The sequence below is a fragment of the Arvicola amphibius genome, chromosome X (genome assembly GCF_903992535.2).
Source record: "Arvicola amphibius chromosome X, mArvAmp1.2, whole genome shotgun sequence".
Taxonomy (NCBI): domain Eukaryota; kingdom Metazoa; phylum Chordata; class Mammalia; order Rodentia; family Cricetidae; genus Arvicola; species Arvicola amphibius.
Window position 1 is genome coordinate 21,189,003 of NC_052065.1, and position 13,135 is coordinate 21,202,137.

General features: G+C 44.3%; 1 protein-coding gene across 1 annotated transcript in view; it reads right to left on the reverse strand.

Moving 5' to 3' along the window:
• The window catches only part of Gnl3l (G protein nucleolar 3 like), a 29,874-nt gene extending 21,495 nt beyond the window's left edge, over positions 1–8,379 (reverse strand). The window contains exons 1-2 of the mRNA XM_038317188.1: positions 8,252–8,379; positions 6,086–6,165 (exon numbers count right to left, since the gene is read on the reverse strand). Of these exons, the coding sequence (XP_038173116.1) occupies positions 6,086–6,104 (19 nt within the window). The 5' untranslated portion in view covers positions 6,105–6,165; positions 8,252–8,379. The remainder of the gene's footprint in view (positions 1–6,085; positions 6,166–8,251) is intronic.
• Positions 8,380–13,135: the final 4,756 nt, after the last annotated feature.

The following is a 13,135-nucleotide window of genomic DNA, read 5'->3' on the forward strand; positions in this document are numbered from 1 at the left end:
GCAACAAAAGGAATGTGACAGCTAGAATGAACTAGGTCTCAGTATTTTTACCCAACAATTTCCATCTCCCTGACTGCCTTGGTGGTAGAGTCCTGGCACTGATGCTGGCATGCAATGAAAGAAAAGACATTACTCAAAAAGGACATCACCTTCTTCAAAGAAGAGAAGGAAGAGTGGGAAGAGAAGTGGGGGAAAGGGATACAGTCAGTCACTCCTCAGCACTGCGACACTTGGGAGCATCTGGTCACTCACTGGCTTTACTACAGTTCCTAAGGAAGAGCATCTACCACTTTGTAGCTGGCAGGCAGGTCAAAGTTCTTATTCTGAATTTTGAAGACCTGTTTTTGTTTTACAGAGGTGAGTCATGCTGGGCAGTGGTGGCACATGCCTTTGATCCCAGCACTTGGGAGGCAGAGGCAGGCTCTACCCAGTAACTGGCGCTGCATTATTAAAAAAAAATAATTTCTAAGGCCCATTGCCTTCGTCTACTAACATCTAGGCCTGAAAACATCAACTCTCCTATCACCCCATAATTTACCTCTCACCTCCCATAGTCCTCCCCACCCAAATGGCCCTGGTACACACATAGCTGCAGTGACTTCATTTGTACGCTCCCTCCTCTTCCCTGGCATCTAACTTACCATGATGACCTCTAGAACGCCTGTACAGAGGGGACCAGCACTCTCAGATGCCTTGAGCCCCTGCTCAGGCACAACTGCTCAGCCTCCTGCCCTTGGTCTCGACTCTCCCAATCACAAAGCTTTACTTTTAAGATTTTTCAAAAGATGATGCTCTTTCTGGCACATTAATCTTAAAACCAGAAGGTACAGATGTTCCTCATTCACCCTTGTCAGACTGGAATCATATGTGCCCTCTCGTTAAAAAGGAAAAAAAATAGAATAAAATCCCTGCCGCTCTTCTGGGGTCCCTATCATTAAGCTGGGTCTGTTCTTCATTTACTGAAATGCACAGGTCATAGCTTTGCTCTCCAAACAATTTCAGTCACCATCCACTTGGAGGTCACCAGGTAGCCCTTCCAATAACCTGGGCTTCCCACTTCCTTGATATCCCCATCTCCACTCCATCTCATCCACTCATGTGGCTACACTGAAGGGGACACCATCTACAGTGTCCTGGACTTTGGAAAGTAACCTCAGACAGCACTTTCCCATCTGCCGGTTGATGTGTCCAATCTCCCAGATACTCAAATCTTTTACTCACTGCTTATTCATCCAGCCACATCCTGTCCAGCTCCTTTCCCGTGTTGCGCAACCAGGACACCTCTGCTCGTGCTTATTAATCAACTGCCCAGCAAGCAGGCTACTTCAAGGTTATAAACCTCGGCCACCAACATTTGCAATTTTAAATTTTTGGGTTTGGGACTTTGAGTTTCTGAGATAAGGTCTCACTTCTTATCCCAGGCTGGAGTCGAACTCCCAGCAATCCTCCTGTTTCAGCATCCCAAGAGGTAGGATTACGATATTAAACTCCACAGCCAGCTAATAGTTTGCTTTTTCATTTTGCATGAAGGTGCTGCACATGTGTGCCTGCAAGTGTGGGGCACATGTGGCTGTGGAGGGCCAAAGTTCACAACACGTGTGTTTTTCAATTGCTCTCGAAGGGTCTCTCCATTGAGCCCAGAACTCACTAATTTGGCTAGCCTTACCTAGCCAGCTTGCCCCTGGAGACTGCTGTCTCTGCCTCTGGAGTTCAGGGATAACAAGGGGCTGCCATGCCTACCCAGCTTCTACGTGGGTCCTAGGAATATGAACTCTAGACTCCATGCTTACACGGAACATACTTTATCCAATAAGCCATCCCTCCAGTCTAGATTTTTTTCTTTTTTTTAAATATTTATATATTGTGTATACACTGTTCTGTCTGTATGTATGCTTGCTGGCCAGTAGAGGGCACCAGATCTCATTACAGATGGCTGTGAGCCACCATGTGGTTGCTGGGAATTGAACTCAGGACCTCTGGGAGAGCAGTCAGTGCTCTTAACCTCTGAGCCATCTCTCCAGCCCCCTAGATTTTTTTTTTTCTTTTTTGAGAAGCATCTCAATATGCAATTCAGGTTGACCTAAAACTTGCAGAAATTCTGCTTCTGTCTCCAGCATGCTGAATTAAAGGTGAGAATCACCAGGCCTTGTTACTGTAAACTTTTTAAATTATAAAACACAACCCCATTTAAATAACCGTTCTAAACTGTTCAACTAAAATATGTGATGGTAGACTCAGTTATAGATCACTTACCTAGTACACACAAGGTCCTAAGTTTTGATACCCAGAACCAGAGAAAATGTACTTAAATATTCTGTAAAACTCCCCCAGCAGGGTGTGGTCGCTCATGCCTGTAATCTCAGCCCTTGAGAGGCAGGGACGGGAGAACTGCTCCAAGTCCCAAGCTATTTACATTGTGAGTTGGGCTGACTGAGCTACAGAGTGAAGTCCTACCTCAATAAAAACATTGAGAATTAAAAATAGAAGCTGGGCAGTGGTGGTGCATGCCTTTAATCCCTACAGCCAGGGCTACACAGAGAAAACCTGCATCGAAAAAAATAAACTAAGGGAAAGGAGAGGAACAAGTCCTGAAGGCAAAAGGACCAGCAATGTGTCCACACGGTCTGTTTCAGTTAAGAAAAATCTAACATTTAGATATCAGGCAGTGTGGTGGCAGCATCTTTTAAGGAGTTAAACTCCAAGGATCAATAGAGTCTGAATGTTGGCAGAATGCTTATATAATCTAAAATGGCTTAAATCACCTATGTAATTAAGATTGGTCTTGAACTTGCAAATTTCTCCTATTTTTGTCTCCTGAGTGCTAGGAATTTAAGTATGCATAATCATGACCAATGAGGCTGACCTAGAACTCAGAGATCTCTCTCTCTCTCTCTCTCTCTCTCTCTCTCTCTCTCTCTCTCTCTCTCTCTCTCTGCTGGGATTAAAGGTATAAAATTTTTAACCCAATACTTGTTACACAGTTGGCTCTGTATACCTATGGGTGATATATCTACAGACTCAATTAACTGTGAAACAGTAACTGCATCTAGGGACCAGCAAGATGGCTCAGTGGGTAAAGAAACTTGCCACTAAGGTTGATGATTTGAGTTCGATCCCTGGGGCCCACATGGTGAAAGGAAGGAACTCACTCCTGAAAGTTGTCCTCTGACCTTCACACATGTACCATGGCATGCACATGCACGAACGGACATAAATTAATTATTCCAATTTTTAAAGAAACTGTTTCTGTACTGGGTATTATTTGTCATCATTTCCTAAACAAGTCTAACAACCATCTACATATGATTTGCCTGGTATTAGATTATTACGATAACCTGGAAATGTTTTAAAATACAGGAGAAGATATATGTAGACTAGATGCAAATACTATGCTGTGTTACAGAAGGGGCTTGAACATTCACTAATTTTCTATCTGCCAGAGACCTTGAAAATAGTCTCCTATGGAAATGGAGACATGATTGTACTTACAGAAAGTGCTTACAAAGGGTCAGGCACTCTTCTAACCATTTCGTCTCTTAAAATTCATTAATTCTTCATAATTTCAGATCCTCAGGAGAACAAAGGGCCAGGTACTGTTCGAACCATTTCGTCTCTTTAGATTCATTAATTCTTCCTAATTCCAGATCCTCAGGATACTAGGATAACAGGATGCCTTGGGCCCAGTATTTGAGGCCTTTCTGAGAAATACTGCAAGGCACACTCTTGGGACTAGCAAGACGGTGCAGTGGGTAAAAGGATGCTTATCCTCAAGCCTGACCTTGGCTAACAGAGAGAGAGAACTGACTCACACAAGTTGTCTCTGACCTCCAAACATATCCCAAACCACAGAAGTGCACACATACATGCATATATACATACATACATACATACATACACACACACACATAAACAAATGAATAAAGTTTTTAATCCTATTCTGAGCATGATTTCATAAGCCTGTAACCGTAAAACTAAGGAAATGGAAACAGGAAGATTAGAAATTCTAGGTCGCTCCCCCAATCCACAAGGATGACCCCGCCTAAGGCCCTAAGCAATAGAGGAGAGGGGGCCCCCCCACAATCTTGACTTGCCCTGTAATCGAACTGATGAATATCTTAAATGTCACCACAGAATCTTCATCCAGCCACTGATGGAAACAGAGGCAGAGACCGGCATCGGAGCACTGGACTGAGCTCCCAAAGTCCAGTTGAAGAGTGGGAGGAATGAGAATATGAGCAAAGAGATCAAGACCATGATGGGTTCACCCACTGAAAGTCTACCTGAGACTGGGAAGGAACAAGCATAGGGCCAAACTAGTCTCTCTGAATGTGGGTGACAGTTGTATGGCTGGGGCAGACTGTGGGGCCACTGACAGTGGAACCTACTGCATGTATTGGCTTTTTGGGAACCTATCTCTTTGGATGGATACCTAGCTCAGTCTAGATATAGTAGGGAGGGCCTTGAACCTTCCACAAAGCAAGGCGCCTTACCTTCTACGTGGATTAGATGAGGGTGGGGTGGGAAGGTGTGTGGAGGGAATGGGAGGAAGGGAGGGATTAGGAACTAGGACTGGGTTTTTTTAATTAAAAAAAAAGAAATTCAAGGTCGCTGGGTAGTAGCTGCGGTACACCTTTAATTGCAGCACACTAGAGGCTTAGATAAGTGATTTCTGTGAGTTCAAGGCCAGCCTGGTCTATAAAGAGAGTTTCAGGACAGCCTTGGGAGCTATTAAAGAGAAATCCTGTTTAGCGGAGGGGTGGGGGGTCAAGGTCATCCTTAACTGTGTCAGTGAGTTTGAGGCCAGCTTAATCTACGCAAGACTTTGACTCAAAAAGAAATTCCTCTTGACAGGTGTGGTGCCTCCTGACAGCAATTCAGGGGGGAGTCAGGCAGAAAGATGACAAATTCAAAGCCAGCACAGGCTACCTGGAAAGACCCTATATGTCAAAACAAATAAAATGCCCAAAACAATATGAATAGGTAGACATTATACTTAATGACCACTGTGTTGCAAATACAGAAAGTGGAATTAAGTGACTTGGCCAAGACTATACAGCTAATAAAAAAGGAGGTAAGACTGAAACTCAATGGGGCTTCTGCACACAACCAGTACAACTTATGGTATCAATTAAAAGACAGAAGCTAGGGGCTGGAGAGATGGCTCAGAGGTTAAGAGCATTGCCTGCTCTTCCAAAGGTCCTGAGTTCAATTCCCAGCAACCACATGGTGGCTCACAACCATCTGTAATGAGGTCTGGTGCCCTCTTCTGGCCTGCAAGCATACAAACAGACAGAATCCTGTATACATAATAAATATTTAAAAAAAAAGACAGAAGCTATGAAACAGATGCTGGGGCCTATTATGCAGCATCATAGAACAGTTACTGCTGTTTACCTCAGATTCAGTCACTTACCTTGCTGAGCCTCCATGTTATCATCTATAAAATGACAATGAGGAAAAAGGAAAAACTACCTTCCAAGAAATTATGAGAGCTTTCCCATCTTCCTCTCAGAGAGGCAGCTTCGCTTCTGCCTCTCCCCACTTCCCGCTTCCCCCCTCTGTCTCTTTCTCCCTCTCCCTCTCCCTCTCTCTCTCTCTCCCCTTCTCACTTCCCCCTTCATAACCCCTGGGTAAATATTCAACCTCACTCTGCAAAAAAAAAAAAAAGAAAGAAAAAGAAATTATGAGAATGCCAAAGGTACCATCTACAAAAGACTCAGACTGGCAAGCAGGGTCATACTGAGTAATTTTTAAGTTGTGAGCCAAGCATGGCAACACATTCCTACAGCCCCAATACTTGAGAGGCTGACACAGGATAAGAAAGGAGCTTGAGGCTAGTCTCAAAAAAAAAAAAACCCACAAAACCAAAAGCAAAAAAAAAACTCATATGTGGTGGAACATGCCTGTAATTTCAACATTTGGGAGGTACAGGTAGGAGGATCAAGAGTTCAAGACCAGCCTCAGCTACACAGCAAATTCAAGGCCAACCTCAAAATAAATAAACAAGTAAAACAGCAAAGTTCTTGCAAAACCCCACAAATACTGACTGCACAAGCTTGGGATAGGGTGGCAGAGGAAAACTCACTGTGCCTAAGCTTCATCATGGTGATAAGATAGCTTGAAGAGAGATGCTCCAATCAAGGCAGCAACTTGAGGAAGGCAGACCTAGGAAACACAATTCCCTTTTAAGACCCTTAAAGGCAAAATAAAATGTCACAGAATATAATCAGGAAGCCCTACCAACTGGAAAGTCAGGAGAATGGGCTATACTGGACCTAGGGCCTGATACAGCTGAGTACACCCAAGGAAAGGGGTATTGTACGACTCTAAGAGAAGCAGATCAGAACCCCTCTTTCTGGATGGAGTTCATGCCTCCAATACGTTGAATGGGATACCTGCAGTGTCATATCCTAGGTAAAAGACTAGTGCTAAACCCATCAACACTGGGGAGAAGAGCAGATACTTGTTTTTTTCATGAAGAGACATGCTAGTGTGTTTTTTCAAAGGGGGCTTATGTCTCACCTACCCTTAGAGAGGTGGAAAAGAACAAATCCCAAGAGTCTACCCTAGAGAAATAGATTCTGAGAATTCTTACTTATGTCTGCATAGGTTGAGGTCAATGCCAAATCTCAGGGTGTGGGGTAGAGGATCCCAGCTCCATATGTGGCTGGGGTCTGCACCCTGGCAACAGAAAGTACCTCTCTTCTTGGGGCACTGAACAAAGAAAGAAACCAATACAGTGGCCGTGTGTGTCGCTGCTACATGGGAGAGCACTGGTCCAGGCACTGAACTGTTGAAAAAGGTAGAGCCTAGGTCTCTTTTCTCATCAGTCAATGAGGAGCAAGGCTGCTGCTATGCTTATTTCCTGCAGCTCTGAATGAGCAGGGCTTACACACCTTTGCCCGATGGAGGCTATTCTGAATCCTTCCAAAGGTGGTGGACTGGAATGGTGTCTGTGTATTTCATGTGGGTTTAAGTCAGCAGTATATATTAGTGGCGAAAGGAATAGGGCCTCTGGTTCTCTATATGACTAAGAAATAGGAAGGCATAAGACCATGCCATTATAAAATCAATGAATTTGCTCCTACCTTGGGAAGTGTGCATCTATCATTTTACCCTAGGTGAGAAGAATCTAAGCTCCTATACTTTAGATAGGGAGAGTTCAGATGCACTGCATTGTAGGCCAATCAGTGACGTCACTATCTGTCAAGGCTAAATGGGGGTGTGATCTGCACTTCTACTGCTCAGATGTCTCTCTCTTGGTCAATTTGGTGATTATAAATCATTTGGAGGGTGGAGTCTATCTACCTCAAAAGGAGGGAGAATAAATCTGAGTCTCTCACGCTGAGGTCTCCTTAAGAGGCACAACATCTTCTCAATGGACTAAAATCTGTTCCCATGTACTGAGCCAGTTTGGGGATGGCCCTTTACAAAATCAATAAAATAGCCATTCTTTATGGGGCAGGTATGGGGTCCGAGGAGTCTCCAGTGCCATGGGGGAGGAGGGATAAGTCTGTGTGGTTGTTCATCGGCTTGTGTCTCTAACCATTTTGATATTCAGGCTGACGGTTTCAATTGGTCACTCTGCAGGGGAAGGGTAGGCACAAGGAAGGCAAGTCTCTACATCAGATCTTTTCCTCTAGACAGTACACATTTCTGAGCTCTATACCAGTATGGAGGTGGCCAAGGAGATGACTCGATGAAGATCTGTGCCTTAATAAGCCAGGAGAATCTGTACTGTTCAGCCTTGTATTGAAAATTATTTTCTTATAGGGCAGGGACGATGTCGCCGCCACCACCATTTGATGGGTTGACACCTATCTACAAATTACGTAATGCAAAAATGAACGTAACAGATCTGTTCCAACATGGAAGGGGGCGTCTGTCTACAGGAAAGCAATGGCAGTAATGCGAAATGACGCCAAATATCCTGAAAGGAAGAAGGCAACCGACATTTTGTCTCATGCGTATGATCTGTGCCTCTCTACATGCCCAAGATGCATCGTGGTAGCCTCTCTGTGGCCGCCAGAATTCAGCAATTCAGCGCATCTCCACACGCGGAGCTATCCAAATCCCTCTTCCGGGCCCTTCAACCCCAGAAGCAAGCCAGCTTCTATTCCACCCCTCTATTCCAGGATGGCGAGCATCTCTGGTTTCATCTTTTAAAAAACGATCCTCACTGCACTACTGGCTAGGTGAGCGCTCGCAACGGAAAAAAAAAAAAAAAGAGTGAGAGAGAGTAGTCTCTTACCTACACTTCTGGCAGAGCCGCCGATCGCTGCTGGAAGAACAACGACACCAGACAAGGACCACGCAGCAAGGCTCCGCCCGGATTTCCGGATCTCAGCCCAGCGTTGTTCCGCCTGCTTCGCTTACTGCATGAAGGCGGAGTTTTGAAATAATTGCTGCTCCGCGCAGGCTCGCTCCGTCTCCCACGGTGGCCCCGCCTCCTGGCTGCCTGAGAATAAAGAAATAGCGAAGAGGGGGGCGGGAGCCGGGCGATGGTGAAGGCGGGGAAGTGGGGGGGGGTGTGGAATGCGTGTGTGTGTGTGTGTGTGTGTGTGTGTGTGTGTGTGTGTGTGTGGCCGGCGAGGGCGGGGTGTGGGTGTATGTGTGTGTGTGTGTGTGTGTATATATGTGTATGTACTCGCGTGGCCACAAAAGCTATTTGTAACAAGGACTCTTTTTAGGATATATATTATCCAGTCTCAGTTACTAAAGTATTCACTGGCATCGTTTGTCCTCCTGGAAGATGGCGCTGGCGACAAGCCGGGTGCGGGAAAATGGCCGCCGGAATCACGTGTCTGCCTGGACGAGTATTTCCCACCTGAAGGGACTTAGCTGTTCTCAGCGGCATTCTAGTCGCACAGGCTCACCGGGAGCAGGACCCGAAACTATTGGGATTTTCATTCACCGATTTAGCCTCCCTTCTCCCTCATGTGTGATTCCTGTGTCTGCAGAAAATAAACATGTCTCTAAAGCGAGGGTGGGTAAGGATGTCTCTAAAAAGCATTTCAAGAAAGACTCCTGACTTGACTGGGGAGTGAGAAGCCCCTCCAAAAACGTAACTATGAATTTAAATCTTTCCTAATCATTTAATTCCAGTCCTTTCCCCCTCCTCACGCATAAACCTTAGCGATGGGGTTGGGCTAGGTAAGGCAACCCGTGAAGGAGTGTTTCTTCACTTCCAACCCATCCCTGCCGAAAATAACTCCTTTTGTCCTCCTTCCCCTTACAATATAGGGATTATTTTTATGTTTCACCCTAGACACCAGATTCCTCTGGACCCCCAAAGTAATCACAACATTTACAGGTTCTATTTTTCTAAAGTCTAACTCCTGTTCCTTAGATGAAGTGTCTATGCAATTGTTTTTATGGCACTTTTCCTGACTCCCAGCTGAGTAAGAATCACAGCAGTGTTTGCCTTGACGTGTCTGGGATTTATCACAATACTACACTGTAGTTATTTTATTATTAAAATTGTCTTTATAGAATTATGTGTATGAGTGTTTTGCCTCTATGTATGTATGTGCTGGATGCCTGAGGAGATAAGAAGAAAGCACTGGATCCCCTGAAGCCAGAGTTGCAGATGGTTGTGAGCCGCCCTAGGAATTCTAGCAGTCCAGGTCCTCAGCAAGGGCAAGAATAATCGCTCCTAACCAGTGAGCCATCTCTTCAGTCCCTATACTGTAGTTCTTAATGTGGCTTCATCACCACAGGAGAAGGGACTCAGAGCAGCGACAATTTGTCTTTGAACGTTCAAGTAGATCCAGTACAAGACTGGCTTCAAGCAAATTTGTTTTTTGTTTGTTTGTTTTGTTGGTTGGTTGGGTTTTTGTTTTGTTTTGTTTTTTTGAGACAGAGTTTCTCTGTAGCTTTGGAACCTTCCTGGAACTCGCTCTGTAGACCAGGCTGGTCTCAAACTCACAGAGATCCACCTGCCTCTGCCTCCCGAGTGCTGGGATTAAACGTATGGACCACCACTGCTCACCTTCAAGCTTCAGCTTTAAGCAAATTTGTTAAATAAAAATAAGACCTGTTGCCAGGCAGTGGTGGTGCACGCCTTTAATCCCTGCACCACAAAGCAGTGGAGACTGAACAATTTAGTAGATAGCATTGATGGAAAATGATCAGGATAAAGAGAAAAATGATGCCAGCTATGTTAGTGCATACCCATAATCCCCAGGACTACAGACAGAGTCTAAGGCAGGAGGATCAGGGATTCAAGATCAGCCTGCTTTGTGCACAGCCAGAATGTCTTAAAAATGAAATTCCTGGATTTGATACAGAGGTTTTTTGTTGGTGGTGGTTTTTTTTGTTTTGTTTTGTTTTTGTTTGGTTTGGTTTGGTTTTCCGAGACAGGGTTTCTCTGTAGCTTTGGAGCCTGTCCTAGAACTAGCTCTTGTAGACCAGGCTGGCCTCGAACTCACAGAGATCCACCTGCCTCTGCCTCCCCAGTGCTGGGATTAAAGGCGTGCACCACCACCACCCAGTGATACAGAGTATTTTGTAGCCCAGGATGGCCTCAGAATTTCTGTGCAGCAAGGATGACCTTGAACTCCTGACCCTTCTCCACGTACCTCTAGAGTAATAAGATTGTAACCTCTAGAGTAATAAGATTGTAACCTCTAGAGTAATAAGATTGTAACCTCTAGAGTAATAAGATTGTAACCTCTAGAGTAATAAGATTGTAACCTCTAGAGTAATAAGATTGTAACACGTACCACCACACCCAGTTTCCATTTGTGCCCTGCAGTGGCCCCAGCCCAATGCCTCTTGCTTGCTGGGCAAGCATGCTACCACCTGAATTACATCTCCAGTTCAATCAAGTGCCTTAAATGGTTGTCTCCAGGAGAAAGATGAAAGGGAGTTTGTGATACAACAAAGCCTGTAAAGCAATCCATGCTTCGCAGGTCCATAAACCACCCGGAAATGGAAGGAGGACAAAATTGGCAAGTAATCTCATTTGTTTTCATTAGTAGTTGTCAAAATGGGACACTTGGACTACCAGAGGACATGGTCATTCGGGAACTTGTTGGGAATGCAAATTCATGAGTCAAACCTAATTTTTTTAACAAAAATTCTAGCCATGGGGCCTCATAATTAATATTTTTTTCCAGACAGGGTTTCTCTGTAGTTTTGGAGCCTGTCCTAGAACTCGTTCTGTAGAACAGGCTGTCCTTGAACTCACAGAGAACCTGTCTCTGCCTCCTGAGTGCTGAGATTAAAGGTGTGTGCCCCCGCTGCCCTGTTTAATTAGTATTTTAATAAACCAGCCCAATGATTCTGATGCTGGTCAAAATTAGAAAGCTTGTTTGTCCCGGCTGGTTGTTTCATTTTTGTGGGGGGCTGGTTAGTTGGTTGGTTTGAGGCTTTTGTCAATTTGACGCAAACTGGAGTAATCTGAGAAGAGAGAGCCACAATTGCAGAAATGCCTCCAGAAGATTGGCCAGTAGGTGTGGTGGTGGAACAGTTTGGAGGCAAGGTAGCTGAGCGTGGCTGGAGGGAGGAAAAGTGGGAAGATGGTGATATAATTCTATTTTAATTAAAAACATTAAAATAAACTGGACAGTGGTAGCACAGGCCTTGGATCCCAATTCCTGGGAGGCAGAGGTGCTGTAGGACAATGGTCTGTACCCTGTCACTTGTATTTTAATAAAACACTAAAACACTGATTGACCAGGCACGTGAAACCTCCTTTCGAATGATTGACTGGGGTAGTCCAAGTGACTCTGAAAACAGTATAGATTGTTGATGTAGGTCTGGGTTGCCTCAGAGCTTGAGGGTAAGCCCTATTGCTGAGGACACTGTACACTTAGGACACACATATGATTTGAGCTGGATCTAACCTTAAGCCTCTTTCCTATGGTCTACCTTCTAGAAAATACTATACAAACTAACAACAGAGGGAAACAAACAGTTCTATCCTACTGCAACACTTATGAGCCACTATAATTAAAAGTATTTTAATTTTATTTATTTTATGTATATAAGTGTTTTGCCTGTGCAGCCCTGGCTGTCCTGGTAATCACTCTGACCTTGAACTCAATGAGATCCACCTGCCTCTGCTAAGATTAAATGCACGTGCCACCAGGCCTAGCTGCTTCTCTTTTTCCTTTCTTTTTTTTAAGGGTTTTGCCTTAATGTATGTCTGTGCACCGTGTATGTGCCTTGTGCTGAGAGAAGCCAGAAGTGGGGGGGGGGGTCAGATCGCCTAGAACTTGAGTTATTCAGTTGTAAACCACCTTGTGAGTTCTAGAAATTAAATGCCAATTCTCAAAAAAAGAAAAACTACCAATACTCTTTACTGGTGAGCTAAATCTCCTGCCTCTTGTAGTATTTCTTAGTACTAGGGTTGAATTTTTTATCTTAATGCATGTTTCCAAGCATTCTACCACCAAGCTAACCTCACTGGTAGTCCTGCAGTCTGAGCTACAGAATGTGTTCAAGACCAGCCTGGGCAACTAAATGAGACCTTGCTTCAAATAGTAAAAAGTCAAAAAGCAGGCTGATGATACAGCTCACTGCTGGAATTACAGCTGTGTGTCACCATGCCCAGTTGTTGTTTTGAATAGATTGATAGTTTCGAAGAGTCCAGGTTACTTGTCTTATAGTATGTCTCAAGTTCTAGATGTATCTTCTTGTTCTATGTGATTATATTAGTTTTAAATATTTTCAGCAAGATAGTACATAGGAGCATAATGGAATATCCTTTACTTCTAACTGCTGTTGGCAACTACAGTAAGCCTTCACTGCATTTTCTTTGCAGATTTAGTTTGCAAATTTTATTTTTAAAGTAGCTCCCTTGTAGGTTGCAAAGGCATTCTCCTTTTTTCTGTTAATATGGTTTTATTGGTTAAATTTTTATTTCTTTTAAAAAATTTATTTATTTTATTACATCCTGGGCGCAGTTTCCCCTCCCTCCTCTCCTCCCAGTCCTTCTCCACCATCTCCCCTTTCTTCCCACACCCCAATCCACTTCTTCATTTTTGTTTAGGAGAGGGCAGGGCTCATAGCGGCTCATGGTGGGTGACTGAACCAACAACCAGGGAGACTGCATGGGACTGACCTAGGCACTCTGCATATATGTGAAAGCTGTATAGTTTGGTCCTCCTGTGGGACTTCTAACAGCAGG